The sequence below is a fragment of the Hibiscus syriacus genome, unplaced genomic scaffold, assembly GCF_006381635.1.
Source record: "Hibiscus syriacus cultivar Baekdansim isolate YM2019G1 unplaced genomic scaffold, ASM638163v2 tig00111841_pilon, whole genome shotgun sequence".
NCBI classification, from domain to species: Eukaryota; Viridiplantae; Streptophyta; class Magnoliopsida; order Malvales; family Malvaceae; genus Hibiscus; species Hibiscus syriacus.
This window is the reverse complement of record NW_024063196.1, coordinates 88,624-104,555: the sequence shown is the minus strand read 5'-3', so window position 1 is coordinate 104,555 and position 15,932 is coordinate 88,624. Positions and strand designations below refer to the sequence as shown.

Sequence of the window (15,932 nt, the reverse complement as noted above, 5' to 3'; positions counted from 1 at the left end):
ATAGTCATCTACCAAGACAAATGCATATTGTTTTCCACCCAAGCTAGTAGTTCTAGATGGCCCAAAAAGATCTAAATGGATCAATTACAATACTCTACTAGTTGATACATCATTAATGGATTAAAAAGAAACTCGCTTTTGTTTTCCTTTAGCACAAGCATCACATATTTTATCATTATCAAATTTTAGTTTAGGCAGCCCTCGAACCAAATCTCCTTGAATTAACCGTTGCAAAACACTCATACTAGTATGACCTAGTCTCCTATTCCATAACCAACTATCATGCTCATCCTTAGCAACTAGGCATAAATTAGTCATATCTATAGAGTCTAAATGCACTATGTAAATGTTTCCTATTCTATGACCAACAAGCATAATTCGATTAGATGCAATGTCAATGACTTTACAACCATTAGTTTCAAACATGACATTGAATCCCTTATCACAAAATTGACTAATGCTAAAAAGATTATGCTTTAATCCATTCACATATAAAACATTTCTAATTTATATGGAAGAGGTATTACCTATTGTACCTATACCTTCGATGTAACCTTTTGAATTATCACCAAAAGTCACTTCTCCTCCATTTTTGGCGTTAAGTTCTATGAACCGGCTTTTGTCTCCGGTCATGTGTCTCGAGCATCCACTATCAAGGTACCATGAATTTGAATTTGTTTCCCGTGCCTTGTAGCAATGCTCCTTTTCCTACAAACATAGATTAATTTCAAATTTTTGGTACCCAAATTCTTTTGGGTCCATATTCATTAGTTTCTAAAATCCTAGTCCCCTTAGGTATCCATTTGTGTAGGATATCTTTATCTTTAGTAGTAATGAGTCCTTTAGGAACCCATATACTTCTAACGATTTTTCCATTAGAGGTTCTTCGGGGACCTCTATATTGTAGTTTTTAAAACTTTTTCTAACAAAGTTGGATTTTGAATTTTCTCCTTTTTCAAAACGTTTTGTTCCAACTTTATCAAAAAAGGTTTTAAGATCATCAATTTTCTTTTGATGATCATCATTGACCTTTGAAAGTAAATTTTGCAAATCCAAAATTTTCTTTTCAAACTCTTCTAGTTTGATTTGCAAATCTTTGATTTTACTTTCAAGATCATTGTTGGTTTTGGATATGAGTTTATTTTCATTTTTCAATTTTGAAACATCATTTTTATATTTTAAAAACAATTTTTCATAATCCGAAGCCAACCCATTATATTCCTCTAATAGTTCATCATAAGATAAATCATCAAATTTAGATGAGTTAGAGGTTACCTTAGAATCTTCCCCGAATGCCATTAAGCACAAGTTTGCTACTTCTTGTTCCTCTTTATCGGAACCTTCTTCATCGCTCCATGTAGCCACATGAGCCTTGTGCTTATTCTTTGATTGACCCTTTCTCTTCAATTATGGCCAATCATATTTGAAATGCCCCGGCTTTTTGCATTCATAGAAAATGATTGGGTCATTCTCTTTTGGTTCATTTTTTAGGCCTTCATTTCGTTTGAATTTTCTTCCTCAGTAAGGTCTCATCATTTTTCTGAACCGTTTGGCAAACAATGCAATTTCCTCGTCATCGTCATCTTCATCCGAATCACTCTCATCTTTTGTGGATTTGAGAGTAACTCCAATGTTTTTCTTTTTCTCCTTCTCCTTTGGTGTCTCTTCAATCTTATCGAGGTCCACCTCATCTTCAAGCATCATTTCATGAGTGAGGAGAGAACCGATTAGCTCTTCAAGAGTTAAGGACTTTAGGTTCTTAGCCTCGATGATTGTCGTCTTCTTGGATTGCCATGATTTTGGAAGTGAGTAAACTAACTTCCTCACAAACTTCTCATTAGGAATTATCTCTCCATATGATTTGAGACCATTGACAATAGTTGAGAATCTATCCGTCATAGCTTTGATATCTTCATTTGGGTTCATCCTGAAATTTTCATAGCTATGTTAGAAGACTAATTTTAGATTCTTTTACCTCGTCGGTGCCATCATGAGTGCCTTGTAGTTTATCCCATATTTATTTGGCGGTTGTACAAGATGAAACTCTTCCATATTCATCTGGTCCAAGAGCATAAAATATGATATGGATAGCTTTGGAGTTGAGCTGGAACATACTTGTCTCTCCTTCACTCCACAATCTTGGATGAGTGAGAGGTTTGATATATCCGTCTTCTACAACATTTCATGCTCCCATGTCACTGCCTTGAATGAAATACATCATCCTATTCTTCCAATAGGCATAGTTAGCTCCATTGAAGAAAGGAGGCTTGTTGACGGGCATCGAATCGAGACCGGAGTCGACGTTTGAAGTAGAGGCCATTGATGACTTTGATTATCAATGTAACTCTTCCCGGATCTACTCAAGAGGCGGTTAAACCTTCAAATGAGTCAAGCTCTTATACCAATTGTTGAGTTAATCGATCGACGGAATCGGCCAAGAGGGGGTGAATTGGCAATTAAAATTTTGGTGGAAGCTTTTGCAGAAAATTGAAAGTAACTGCACAGCGATTTAGAGTGGTTCGACTTTCTCAATCAAAGTCTACGTCCACTACCTTAGCTATCCACACTAAGGATTTTCCAACAAATTCACTAATTTGTTCTTTCTTTTGAGGCCAAAGGGATAACCTTACAACTCCCTAAAAAATATACCCCAATTCTTGAGAACACTCTTTCTCAAAGAGAAGATTACAAATTTGCAAACTTACAAGGAAATCCTCACAAGGAAAGATGTTTGCATAATTCTAGAACAAAGAAAAGAACACTCAAAGATGAATATAATTGAGTACAAGTAGTGTTCTTGAAAGCAAAGATGAATATTGAATGAAAAATGGATTGAATTGCTCAAACTTGAGGTTTGATGCTTTCTCTTTGATTCTCTCTTGATTCTTGATAAAAATTATTGATCAAAGGCTTCTAAGCTTGTTTAAATACTCCTTGAATCACTTCTGAACATTGGGGGATCATTAATGAAGTTATTGGAGTCGTTTAAGTGTGAAAAAAAATTAATATTTCTGCTTGGAGCGTGGGGGGAATCGGTACCCCCTCATAGGGAATCGATTCCCTAAGTGTAAAATTCAAATATTTCGACCGTTGAACGGGGGGAATCGATACCCCTTAGGGAAATCAGTTCCCTCCGTGCATTCTGTTTTTCTCGGAGCCAAGCCATTATGGGGGGAATCGGTTCCCTCTGAGCAATCTGGAATTTTTGGCTTTGAAATGGTTCGAAATATTTTGTAAAATTGTTTTGAAATTATTTTAAGTTTAAAACTTAATTTTACACTTTAGTGAGGATTAAAAATGACATTTGAAAGATTTGGAGTAATATTTTGATATTCGAATAATTATATCGAATATACTTAGAAAATCTTTTTGGAAAATCTTAAAATTCATTTATCTTAATTTGTTATATCGAAATATCAAAATGTTTTCAACACGTTCGGATTGCTTTCAGGTCGAGTTAAATTCGGTTCGGGTTACTTTCAGATCTGGTTAAAATTCGGTTCTAGTTGTTTTTGGTTCGGGTTACTTTTGATTCGGGTTAATTTTACAATTTTATAGAAATTAGAATTTTTAATATAACAAAATTTTTAAAATAAGTTTTTCAAAATAATATAAATATGACACATGTCATTCAATGAATTTTTTTAACAACTGTTACAGTTAAAACACTTAAAATAATAATATTTATAACGTTTAACACTTAGATCGGCGAAAAAAGGTATAATTTGAATATTTGTTATATTAAATTTTTCAATAATGATGTATTTGTCCTACCTTCTATATAAATTAGTTTATTATCAATAGGTTAATTCAAGTGATAAGTAGCTTAATATCGCTTAAACAAGTCTCGAGTTCGAATCCTTGCGTATACAAAAAAATCTCTGTTGAAACCAGGTGTACGAACTAAACCAGATAAATCAGCTTATGACATACATTAAACGAATGGATGGATTACGTTAAAGAAAAAGATTATTGTCTATGGTGTATATATTATAGGCATATCTAATTCTTCAATATATATTCTTTATTTCGTATATTAGATATTTGGTTGCCAATTTCTTTGGTTACTTGTATGATAAAATTTGAAACTAATAAGCCATGTGGCATATTTATTAAGAAAATCACAATGCTATATTAGATCACAAATCCCATTTGATATTATTTTAACAACTTGTAGATTTTTTTTATAAACTTGTAAAGAAGTTAAAACACATAAAACTGTAGTTATAATTTGGATAAATGTGCTATCCTCAGATGGATTAGGTTATTTTATCACCAGAACAAGAAAATTAGAAATTATTTATGTGAGAAAAAATAAAGCAGTTTACTATACTATGAAGAATAACTCCATTGTACATTCCACACACTGCTGTATATCATGATCTTTATTTAGAGTCAAACAAAGATATCTGAAATCCTAAAATGCTCCATTAAAATGATCTTTAAGCTTTCCTGCTGCCCGTCATTTACAATTTAAAAAAAGAAAAAGGAACTATATATGAATTCAGAAAGAAACATTTTTTCTCAGCACCCAAACAGATCAAACAAAAAGGACAAGAACGTCCAAAGATAAAATCTATATGAAATGAAATGTAATATAACCTTGGTTGATCGATCAATCAAGGTGATCGATTTAGGTTTGCTTCATCGCATACCCTTTTTTAACGGCGAGGAAGGCAAGATCGGCTTAGAAGCAAGAATCACGTTGACACGACGTGGTCCTGTGTTGTTTTCGCTCATAACTCCACCAACGGCGTCTCCTCCTAAGACAACCTGGTTGTTATTGGTGGCGGCGATGAAATCTTCTCCAAGATGTGAATCTTCCTCTCTTATTCTCAAAACCTGACTGTGAAGTACCAGTGTCTCTGCTTTCTTCTTCATCTGCACCACCACCGACCTCGGAGACTCCAACTCCGCCTCCTCCATCGATGATTCTCCGCTCTCCGCCTCCATTGAGTTGTGAGTGTCGTTAACGTCCGATTTGGTCGAGAGAATTTTATATATATAGGGAGGTTCAAGGAGATCAAAACGGGGAGTTTGGCGAGGCGAAGATCACGTGGTTGACTGAAATCAAATATTCAATAACCGTTGCCCAATTCAGTAGCCAATGGAGACATTTTAGGGTTCTAATTACTTGCCAAGTCATAACCACCTTCAACAAATGAATCAAATCTTACTTATCATGCATGATTGAGCAATTATTAATTCAGTACAAGGTACAAGTACATTTAAATAGAGGCTATGCACAAACCAAATAATCTCAATGACTAAAATACGATGACAACCTCAATGACTAAAAAACTTGTTACCTCTTGAGAGGAAAGTTCAAATATGTCAAAGGTCTTCACATTTGAAGAAATATTACTTTGTTTATCTATATTTATAAAAAAAAACATGAAGATTTGAATTAAAAAAATGCTTTAAAAGAATGCTATTTCCATCAATATTCTGGCTAAAAACCATGCACACATTGCTCAAAATGGTGGACAATAATTAAAATATTTTAAACTCAAAACAACTAAATTACTCGATTAACATCAAATCCGAGACAAAAAAAAAACAGATAACAACATCCACTACAGCAAAGGTCTTGAAATAGAACTCAAACCATGTCTAATAACGGAGTAAATTGCATGTTTCAAACAAGGGCATTTTTAAAGGTTTCCTAGTGGTGGTGGCAGCGTAAGGTTTACTCGTCCTCCTCTTCATCACCGTCTCCGCCAGCAGCCTTCTTGGCAGCAGCTCTCTGGTTCTTTCTCTTCACTCTTCCGGGGCGGCCACCTCCAAATGGACTTGTAAGAGAGAAGTCGATATGCTTTTGGGAGTCAACCCTCACCATGAAGGATGGGATGTTGACCACCTGCCTCCCAACCCTATTAAGGTAAAGACCAAACATCAGCATAAAACAGTCAGGGCATCATAATATCTTTCGGACAACCAAAGCATGGATCGAGCCACATACATATTCAACTAGGGCTTACATATATGAAACTGATCAAACAACTAGCAATTTATATGCAAAGCACAATGCAATAAATCAAACTACTTGCATATTAGAAGCCACATTGGCCCATCAGCAATCAGCCAAGGCTTTTTTCCCATTCTTTAAAAAAGCTAGAGGCAGTCAAACCCGTAAATTCTTCTAAAAGAAATAATGCTCTATAAGTTTTATATCATAAAAACATATCTCCTTTATCCTAAAATGGTGAGTTTGCTGATGAGGCAAAATTCATCGGATGAGAATTCCTAAACATACTATCAGGCAAACAGTCATCATTCATAAACACATAACAAAAGAAGTTTGGCACACATCAAGAAACGATCATGATGCAATAGAACACTAATCAATATAGAGCTAAAAGATATACCACATGCAGTAAAAGATAATAGCTGCATATCCTATGAATATCCTAAATGTCAGACATAAACAATGTAGCCACACAAGCATGACTTCCGTCTTAAATTTTAAATGCATCAACAAGCACATCTATGGTTTCAGTTGACCAACAAGATATGAAATTAAACCGCTGATGAGAACAAAGTAGAAGTTTACCTTATATGCCTTTGCCTAATCAACACACGAGCATGGTGAATCGACTTGGCCATACCAGACTTGAACACAAGCGTTTGCAGGCGACGTTCAAGGAAGTTCTCGACAGTCAAAGCCAACACATAATCAAGCTTGTTCTGGCTCTCATCCAAAAGTCCATACCTGTTCATCCTGCGAAGAAGTGCTTCACCTTCAAAAATCCGACGAGGGTTCTTCTCATCAAGAGTGAGAAGATCCCTAGCAGCATTTCTAATACGGCTCAGAGCATACTGAACCCTCCACAACTCCCTCTTACATCGGAGCCCATACTCTCCTACAAGCCTCAACTCAGCATCCAAGCGTTCCTTCTCGTATGGACGCCTTGGCTTCTTAAACGTCTTCCCATCTACAACATTGCATCAATTTCACAAATATATAAATAACTTTACTCAAAGAATACCATGATTCAATTACTTAGGAACTCGTATACCAATAACCTAACCTCAAATGAAGCTAAAACAATTACATTGTACGGGTATTTGATTTTCTTTAGGAGCCTAATCAACAGAAGTAGCAAAACCCATAAATCTAAATAAGAAAGATTTCCCATTTATGATTCTAGAAATTATGTTAAGACCACCCATTTATGAGAATCCAAAAACTATCTAACTGGGAAAGAGAGAACTTTTCAGGGTGAAGATACAAACTGAAATGAAGCTACGGATTTAAGTTCAAAAAGAAGGAAAGGAAAAGGAGAACAAGATAAAGAATGGGGTTAGCTTACAGTTGCGGTAGAAACTGACGTGAACCATGGCGGCGTCGGCTTCTCTTCAGAGGCGAGAAAGCTAAAGAGACAAAAACCGGGCGAAATGGAAAGCATGGAAGGGTGAACTTTTTTATATACACTGAAATCCTGAACCCTAATGTCCCCCCTTTTCTTTTAGGGCTTTTACTGGATTTAATGTGTCTGGGCCTATCTTATTTAAACTCAAAACAGTTGGGGGGGGTTTCTTTAGTAATAAAGACGTATGTTAATAATACAAAAATGTTTTCGGGTAAACTACTGAAAGGGTCATATATCTTTTATATTTGTGTATGTTTATTCTCAATTTAAAATATTTATGTTTTAGTCATTTATATTATCGTTTTATTAAATTTTTTAACGAGTAATGTTCTGCAAATTTTCTCCAACCTTTTTGCAATCACACATTCATCATTCCTTGTAAGTTCCATATTTTCTAACAAAATCTTTTAGGGATCCCCTGACGATGACCATTTACAACCATGGTCAATTGGTAAAATTTCATTCCCGGAATTGATAGCAATAACAAATAAAAAGAATAAATACTTAGGAGCAGCTCATCTCAAATATTTTCCTGGAGAATTATTTTGCAAAAATGGGGAATTTTAGAGGTAAACATGGAATAATTATTGTCTCTATCATAAATTTAAATTGCAATTGTGATCGCATCTTTAGTTGTGTTGTGATTCTCGCGATTGCAGACATAACATACGCTATCATGATTATTGCTAGTATCGTGGTCATATAATAATAATTTCGGAAAGCACCGCTATCGCTATATAACAACCCTAATACAATAACAGACCGCCATTTAGATCTCTGGTCTCTACGATGATAAGAAGTCATAGTGGAAGCTTTGTTGAAGAGTTGTTCAAATGGATTTTCCTACATAAACAATTAAACTATTGATCAATATGAATGTCTCGTGTGGTCAAATTATACCAAGTTAGTGGTTTAACATGCTATATTAGCATTCTGTTAGTCCCTCTAATGGTTGTTTGTTGACCTTAAGTGATTGATTTGTTATAAATTTATAATGTTAATGATCAAGTTGTTACTTTTGAATCATTAGTGAGAAAAGAAAAATTTACTCAAACATTAATGATAATTTATGTAATTTACCCCCAATAAAAACACCGAAACAAAATTACAAAAATAAGTAGCTTACTCGACGGGGGTAGTTCTGCTGCGCGGCGGTTAAAAACGACTAAAAAATGACGTGATCGGTTAAACAAGTGACTGGTTAAAATTTAGACCGATTATGTTATATCATTTAACCGGAGATATTATCAAGTAAAATAACAAATTAGGTAACGTTTATATAATGTAATAGGTAGCGTTTATATAATAAAATAGGTTAATTACTGGAAACATTATCAAGCACAATAACATATTAGATAGCGTTTATATAATGTAATAGGTAGCGCTTATATAATAAAATAGGTTAATTACTGGAAATATTATCAAGCACAATAACATATTAGGTAGCGCTTATATAATGTAATAGGTAGCGCTTATATTGACATATTCTATCATAAAACCGATATATTTATACCAGTAACATTGCAAATTTACTTATTATATTATAATTATCGGTTTCGATTTTTTGGAATCGATACAATTTTAAATGTATCGACACTTTATGCGTGCACCTCGTTGGGCATTCATTCTAGAAAAAAAGTATAGACATAAACTTAAAATGTGTCAATACATTATGTAGACCTATTTTCTCATAAAACCGGTATATTTATACTAGGTACATTGTAAATTTACATATTACATTGTAATTACCGGTTTCGATTTTTTTGGATATATACTTTTAATAAATGTATCAACACTTTATGTGTGCACTTCGTTGAACATTCATTCTGGAAAAAAAGTATCGACACAAACTTAAAATGTGTCTATACATTATGTAGACATATTTTCTCATAAAACCGATATATTTCTACCAAGTACATTGTAAATTTACCTATTACATTGTAATTATTGGTTTCGATGTTTTTTGGATCGATACTTTTAATAAATGTGTCGACACTTTATGCGTGCACCTCGTTTGGCATTCATTATGGACAAAATGTATCGACACATTTTTAATTTGTGTCGATACATTATGTAGACCTATTCTCTTATAAAATCGGTATGTTTATACTGTTTACATTGTAAATTTACCTATTACATTATAATTATCGGTTTCGATGTAACATATGTGTCGATACTTTTAGAAAATGTATCGACGCATATGTTTAACTATTCTCTTATTATAATATAATTAATGATATATTATTCTTATTATAATAAATAATAAATATAATTTATAATAATTTTATTTTAATAAAATATAATAATCATAATTTTTTATTTATAAAATTATAGATATAACATTTTAATAATAATATTTACATAAATAATATTAAATAAATTATTCTAATATTTTTAAAATAATATTATTATTTTGTTAATAAATAATATTATTTTATTGTATTTAATATTTATAATTATATTGTAATTATGATTATTTTTCATCACTTCATTATGATTATTTTTTAAAATTATATTGTAATTATATATATTTTTTATTTTATTATTTGAAAGCTAATATCAAAATAGAAATACCGTGTCATTTTTTCATTAGTTATATTGTGGCAACTTACAAACTAAAAATTTAAAATTAATTTGTATAATTTGTGTTTGCTAATTTTATCATTAAAAAGTCTATTTTTACCGGTTTTATTATTGTTGAGCATAACAAAACCGGTAAAAATTACCTAAAACATTATTATTTCTACCTAAAACATCAATGTTTTTTTAACATTTACAGTAAAATGCCCAACAATAACAAAACCTGTAAAAAAACAAAATCGATAGCGTTTTACCTATTTTGTTAAAATAATGATCTTTTCGGTAATTTTTACCTGTTTTGTTATTATTGTATACCGGTTAGATTGTAAATTTACCTATTACATTATAATTATGACATATGTGTCGATACTTTTAGAAAATGTATCGACATATATGTTTAATTATTCTCTCATTATAATATAATTAATGATATATTATTCTTATTATAAAAAATAATAAATATAATTTATAATAATTTTATTTTAATAAAATATAATAATCATAATTTTTTATTTATAAAATTATAGATATAATATTTTAATAATAATATTTACATAAATAATATTAAATAAATTATTTTAATATTTTAAAAATAATATTATTATTTTGTTAATAAATAATATTATTTTATTGTATTTGATGTTTATAGGCGCTATTACTGCTTTTCTTTTAAATTCCAAAAGTGTCGATACTTATTTAAGTAGAATCGATACTTTTAACATATCCGGTAGATAGTTTAATGTAATAGGTAGCGCCTATTTTTTTTACTGTTTACATTAATATACTTGATAATGTTTACAGTAAATAACCGGTTATATTATCATTGGTAATATTTTAGACGTTTACCTAATATATTGTAATAGGAAATTAAATAATTAACCTATTTTATTAAATAAATGCTACCTATTACGTTATATAAGCGCTACCTAATATGTTATTGTGCTTGATAATGTTTTTAGTAATTAACCTATTTTATTATATATGTGCTACAAATTACATTATATAAGCGGTACCTAATATGTTATTGTGCTGGATAATGTTTCCTGTAATTAACCTATTTTATTATATAAGTGCTACCTATTACATTATATAAGCGCTACATATTACATTATATAAGCGGTAACTAATATGTTATTGTGCTTGATAATGTTTCTAGTAATTAACCTATTTTATTAGATAAGCGCTACCTATTTCATCATATTTTTACCTATTATATTGTAAAGTATCGATCCTTTTTATAAAAAGGATCAATACTTTCAACATATTATGTAACATTATGATAAAACCGGTAAAAATTACCTGATATGTTGAAAGTATAGATACTTTTTATAGAAATGTATCGATACTTTGTTGAAAGTTATGTAATTTATGTTTCAAAAATTTTTAATAGTGCTTCATGTTTTCCACCTACAATATTAATTTAATAATTTCATTTACACAAAAAATTATTTGATTGTTTTGATATTTTATAAAATATTATCTAGAATTTAAATTTAACAATTTTAACCAAAGATAATAATAAATATGTAATATCTATGTTTATTATTTTTAATTTAATAATAATATATACCGTAACATAAAAATAAACCATTAGACGTGTATAATTACTAAATTAATATCTTAAAACTCACTAAAAAATAACCTTAAATTAATATTTTCCATAGTGAAATAAGTATGAACACTTATATATATGTATCGATATTTACCGATAACCAAAGTTTACCGGTTACCAAATTTTTTAATAGTTTTTCATATTTTCTACCTAAAACATTATTAATCTGTCAACATAATAGGTAGCGCTAAACCGAATTTATTAAATATCTTTTAATATATCCGATAATACCATATATTAGTCGTATATTAGTCGCATTTTCTGAGACAATCCCTACTCGACGGGGTCAAAAATATATACTTCAACTGAGTCACCATTCCCGACTCTTATTAGGAAAATGAGACCGAGCAACGATAACTTTAATGGAGTAGGATTACCTAGCATGAGCGATGCCGAACGAAGAAATATATTTAGATCAGTATTCAACCCATAATCATAATTGAAGACCATCGCATTAGGTATTTTAGATAATGTAATGACTTGAATATTCGAATCAACGTTTGAGTGTTGACCCGATGTTCAATTGAATAGATTATTTTTTGTATGGAGATTTTGAGGACAAATTTGAGTTAATTAAATTGTAATAAAAAAGGAGTTTCTTAAAATTAGGATGTTATGGGAGGGACCTAGAATATAAATTTTCCAGTTAAAAAATGCGTAGTAGATTTGAAGAGATTTTAGTTGACTTGGACGACCATATTAGATTTTTTATTAAGCTAAGGTAATTATAAATTAATATATGTTCTAAATACTCTTAATCATTTGACAATGAATTTTGAATCAATTTATTGCTATCACTGGTGATCGAATCCGTGACTTTAAGAAACAACAACGATTCATTTAACTTATTCTCTTTTTATTCACCCTTTTCTCTCTTTCATTTTTTTATCCACTTATTTATTTTCTTTTTCCTAATTCTCCTAAGTTGAGAAAAATCAAAGGTTGCATCTTTATCATTTCACTCTCCAAGTCATTTTTATCAGTGTAAGATTCATGATCTTGAGCTCACCACACTTTTCAATGGCGTTCTTAAACTCCCATGAAATTTTGGGATAGTTTAAACTCTAAGAGGCATTTGGTTCGCGAAAAAAATTACTACTAAGGGTAATAATTTTTTCTGAAATTATATTCTCATGTTTGGTTCACAGAAAAGATCATTACCAAATAATAACTTATTAACAATAATAGTATTTTGAGTTAAAATGGTGGGAATGTCATTATCTCCAAATTCTTAGGTAATGAATAATTCTGACCACTTTGGACACAAATACCTCTAAAATAATAAATTTTTTAATATAAATCATTCTCAATTCTTATTCTTCATTCTTTACTCAAAATTATAAATTAATAATAATAATAATAATATAGAAAGAGTTTAATTTAGTAAACTATTAGTATTATGGGTTAGACACAAATGATCCTAAGGTACTATGGTGAGGTCTCTGAAGACGCATGTTAGCAGGTTTAATGTGCATCCAGATCTTCTTCTCTGCTTCTAACTGTGCTCTGGGTCTTTCGATTTTAGATGTTTTCTAGCTATTTTTATGGTTATTTGCATGGATTCGAAGGCTACGAAGCTTGATTGGAGGAAGCTCTTCTTGGGGACGGAAGAACAGTCTCTCGGTTTCTTCCCTCCTGAGTTTCTGGATGGCTCTACTACGGTTAAGCCACCATTTTCGGTGATTGAGAAGGGTATTGTTGAGTGGAATTCTGCGATCGTGGGTCAATTCATTGGTGATGCACCAAATTTTGTTTCGATGCAACGGATTATTGGCTCCCTTTGGGGGAAATATTCTCCAGTTAAGGTTAGTCTAGCTGGCACGAATCTTTGTGTTTTTTCGTTTGCAAATGCTTCTGCAAGGGATTGGGTCCTTGAGAATGGACCGTGGCATGTCTAGAATAAGCCTCTGGTGCTGAGGAAGTGGGAGCCAAGCATGTAGAAGCTTGACTTTGATTTATCTCACATGCCTGTTTGGATTCAACTTTATAACGTTCCATTGGAATTGTACACTAAAATGGGACTTAGTTATATTTCCAATGTTCTAGGAAATCCTTTATATATGGACTCAATTACTGCTTCAAAGGAAATATTAGAATATGCTAAAGTGTGTGTTGAAATTGTTGCTGGTTCTGAGATTCCTGATGAGATTCAGGTAGTTCTGAAGGCGGGTACTATGGTGAGGGTCAAAGTGGTTGTGCCATGGCTGCTAGCATTTTGTTTTTCTTGTAAATCTTTTGGTCATTTGGCAAGTAGGTGTGTTGTTGTTCATATGGCCCATGTGAGGAAAAAGATTCAGATTTGGAGAAGAAACGATGTTTCTCCTTCTGAGCATAGTGTAGAGCACCAGGTAGGCACTAATGTGAACCTGAATGTACCTACTGAGAAGTCCTCGCTTCCTATAGGCTCCTCAGGTGTTGTTAACTCCACTGCTGGTTTGGTCAATTTAAATTCTGAGTTGTAGGTTGGCCTTGCTGAGGAAGCTTCTGTCTTAGCTTTGCAAGAGACTTCTGATGGTTCTACACAGGATGTAGGTGGTACTTTAGGTACTGATTTGAAAGTCTCTAGTTCTACTGGTGATGAACTGCTAGTTCTCAATAAAGAGACTGAGGCTACTGGACTCGGCAGTAAGCATTGTTCTGCTCTTGTAGAGGAAGTTGTTTTAAAAGTCTAACAGGAGGATCTCAGTCACGTGAGTGATTTCCCTACCTTGCAAGATTTTTTGGCCCAAAAGAAGAAAGCTAGAGGAAGAAAGAAGGATAATGTGGGATCCTCTAACAAATTTGAAGTTTTGGCAGGAGGGGGTGTTATTGATGGCCCGAGGAAGGCTCGGGTAGCTTCCATGGGGGTTGCTGCCCTTCTTAATGAAATTAAAGCCAAAAAGAAAGATCATGTAGATAAAGCTAAGGGAAATGTTAATGTGGTAGTTGGTGTGGGCTCAACAAATACTTGATGCTTATAAGCTTTTGGAACGTCAGAGGGATTAATAATCCCCTTAAGCTGGGAAAGGTGTTTAGTAGGTTGGTTAAGTTAGATGTGGATGTCTTATGTTTTTTAGAAACTCGAATTAGAAGGCTTAACTCTGGAAAGATTTTTACTGCTTTCTCTGAAGATTGGAATATGACTGATAATTATGATTATGCCGAGGGTGGCAAAATTTGGATTCTGTGGAGGAAATAGTTGGGGTTCTCTGTTATTAGTTGTAATAACCAATCCTTAACTGTTTATGGTTATGTCAATGGTCACAGAACTATGATCACAATAGTTTATGGCAGTAACAGTGGCTTGGCCAGGAAAGAATTATGGGATCATCTTAAGAATTTGGAGTGTGTGGTTGGTATTGCCTCTTGGGTGGTTGGAGGTGATTTTAATATTATTCTGAGAGCATAAGAAAGTTATGATTTTGAGAGTCTGGGTCTGCACAACTCTTCTGATATGGAGGATTTGCAAGACTGCTTACAAGATCTAGACCTCATGGATCACCCTTACCTGGGGTCCACTTTCACCTGGTCTAACAGACAAATTGAGGGGTTTTTGGCTCGTAATTTGGATAGAATTTTGGTAAATCCTCAATGACTGATTGATTTTCCTGATTCATATGTTGAATTTATGGTACAAGGTGTCTCAGATCATTTCCTAGGTGTTCTATGGACTCAGAGGGGTACTTTGGCTAGGAGGCCTAAGCCTTTTAAATTTTTTAACTGTTGGACTGCAAGTGTTGATTTCTTGAGAATTGTTAAGGACTCTTGGCTGGAACATTGTGATGGCAACCCAATGCAATGTTTATTTCTTAAGTTGAAAAGGCTAAAGCCTAGACTCAAAGAGTTTAATAAGGATCAGTTCTCTGATATCTCTAATAGGGTCCTCAGTAAGAGAGCAGATTATGAAAGAATCCAACTGCATAATCTGAACCATATGGATCAAAGAAGTTTGTAGGAGAAGATAAGGATTCATGCTGAATTGGTTGACTTGAAGATTGCTGAGTCTGAATTTTACAAGCAGAAGGCTAAGGTGCACTGGTTAAAACAAGGTGATCTCAACACTAAATTTTTCCATCAAAGAGTTGAGTCAAATAAGAAAATGAACACTATTAAAGTCTTATAGAGTGAAAGTGGGCAATATCTGGACTCCTTTGATGACATGGCTGATGAGCTAGTGAACTTTTTCACTAATCTCATTGGAACTGTGGATCCTCTAGTCAAGTGTTCTTCTGTGGAATACTTGAGAAATCTGTTAAATTTCTCACTGCCTGAGGATGATGGGAGATCCTCTCCAAAGATGTGGATGATAAAGAAATAAAAGATGCTTTATTTAGGCAAGGTAATGGGAAAAGCCCAGGGCCTGATGGCTACTCCTCTTGGTTTTTTAA

General features: G+C 32.6%; 1 protein-coding gene across 1 annotated transcript; it reads right to left on the bottom strand.

Annotated features, from left to right (window-relative positions):
• Positions 1–5,483: 5,483 nt before the first annotated feature.
• LOC120171995 (40S ribosomal protein S9-2-like) lies at positions 5,484–7,426 on the bottom strand. The gene is made up of 3 exons (XM_039179581.1): positions 7,314–7,426; positions 6,554–6,935; positions 5,484–5,873 (listed from the first exon to the last, which is right to left on the bottom strand). Exons 1-3 carry the CDS (start codon positions 7,339–7,341, stop codon positions 5,690–5,692), a joined length of 594 nt encoding a protein of 197 aa, XP_039035512.1. The 5' UTR covers positions 7,342–7,426; the 3' UTR covers positions 5,484–5,689.
• Between the last annotated feature and the right edge of the window lie 8,506 nt (positions 7,427–15,932).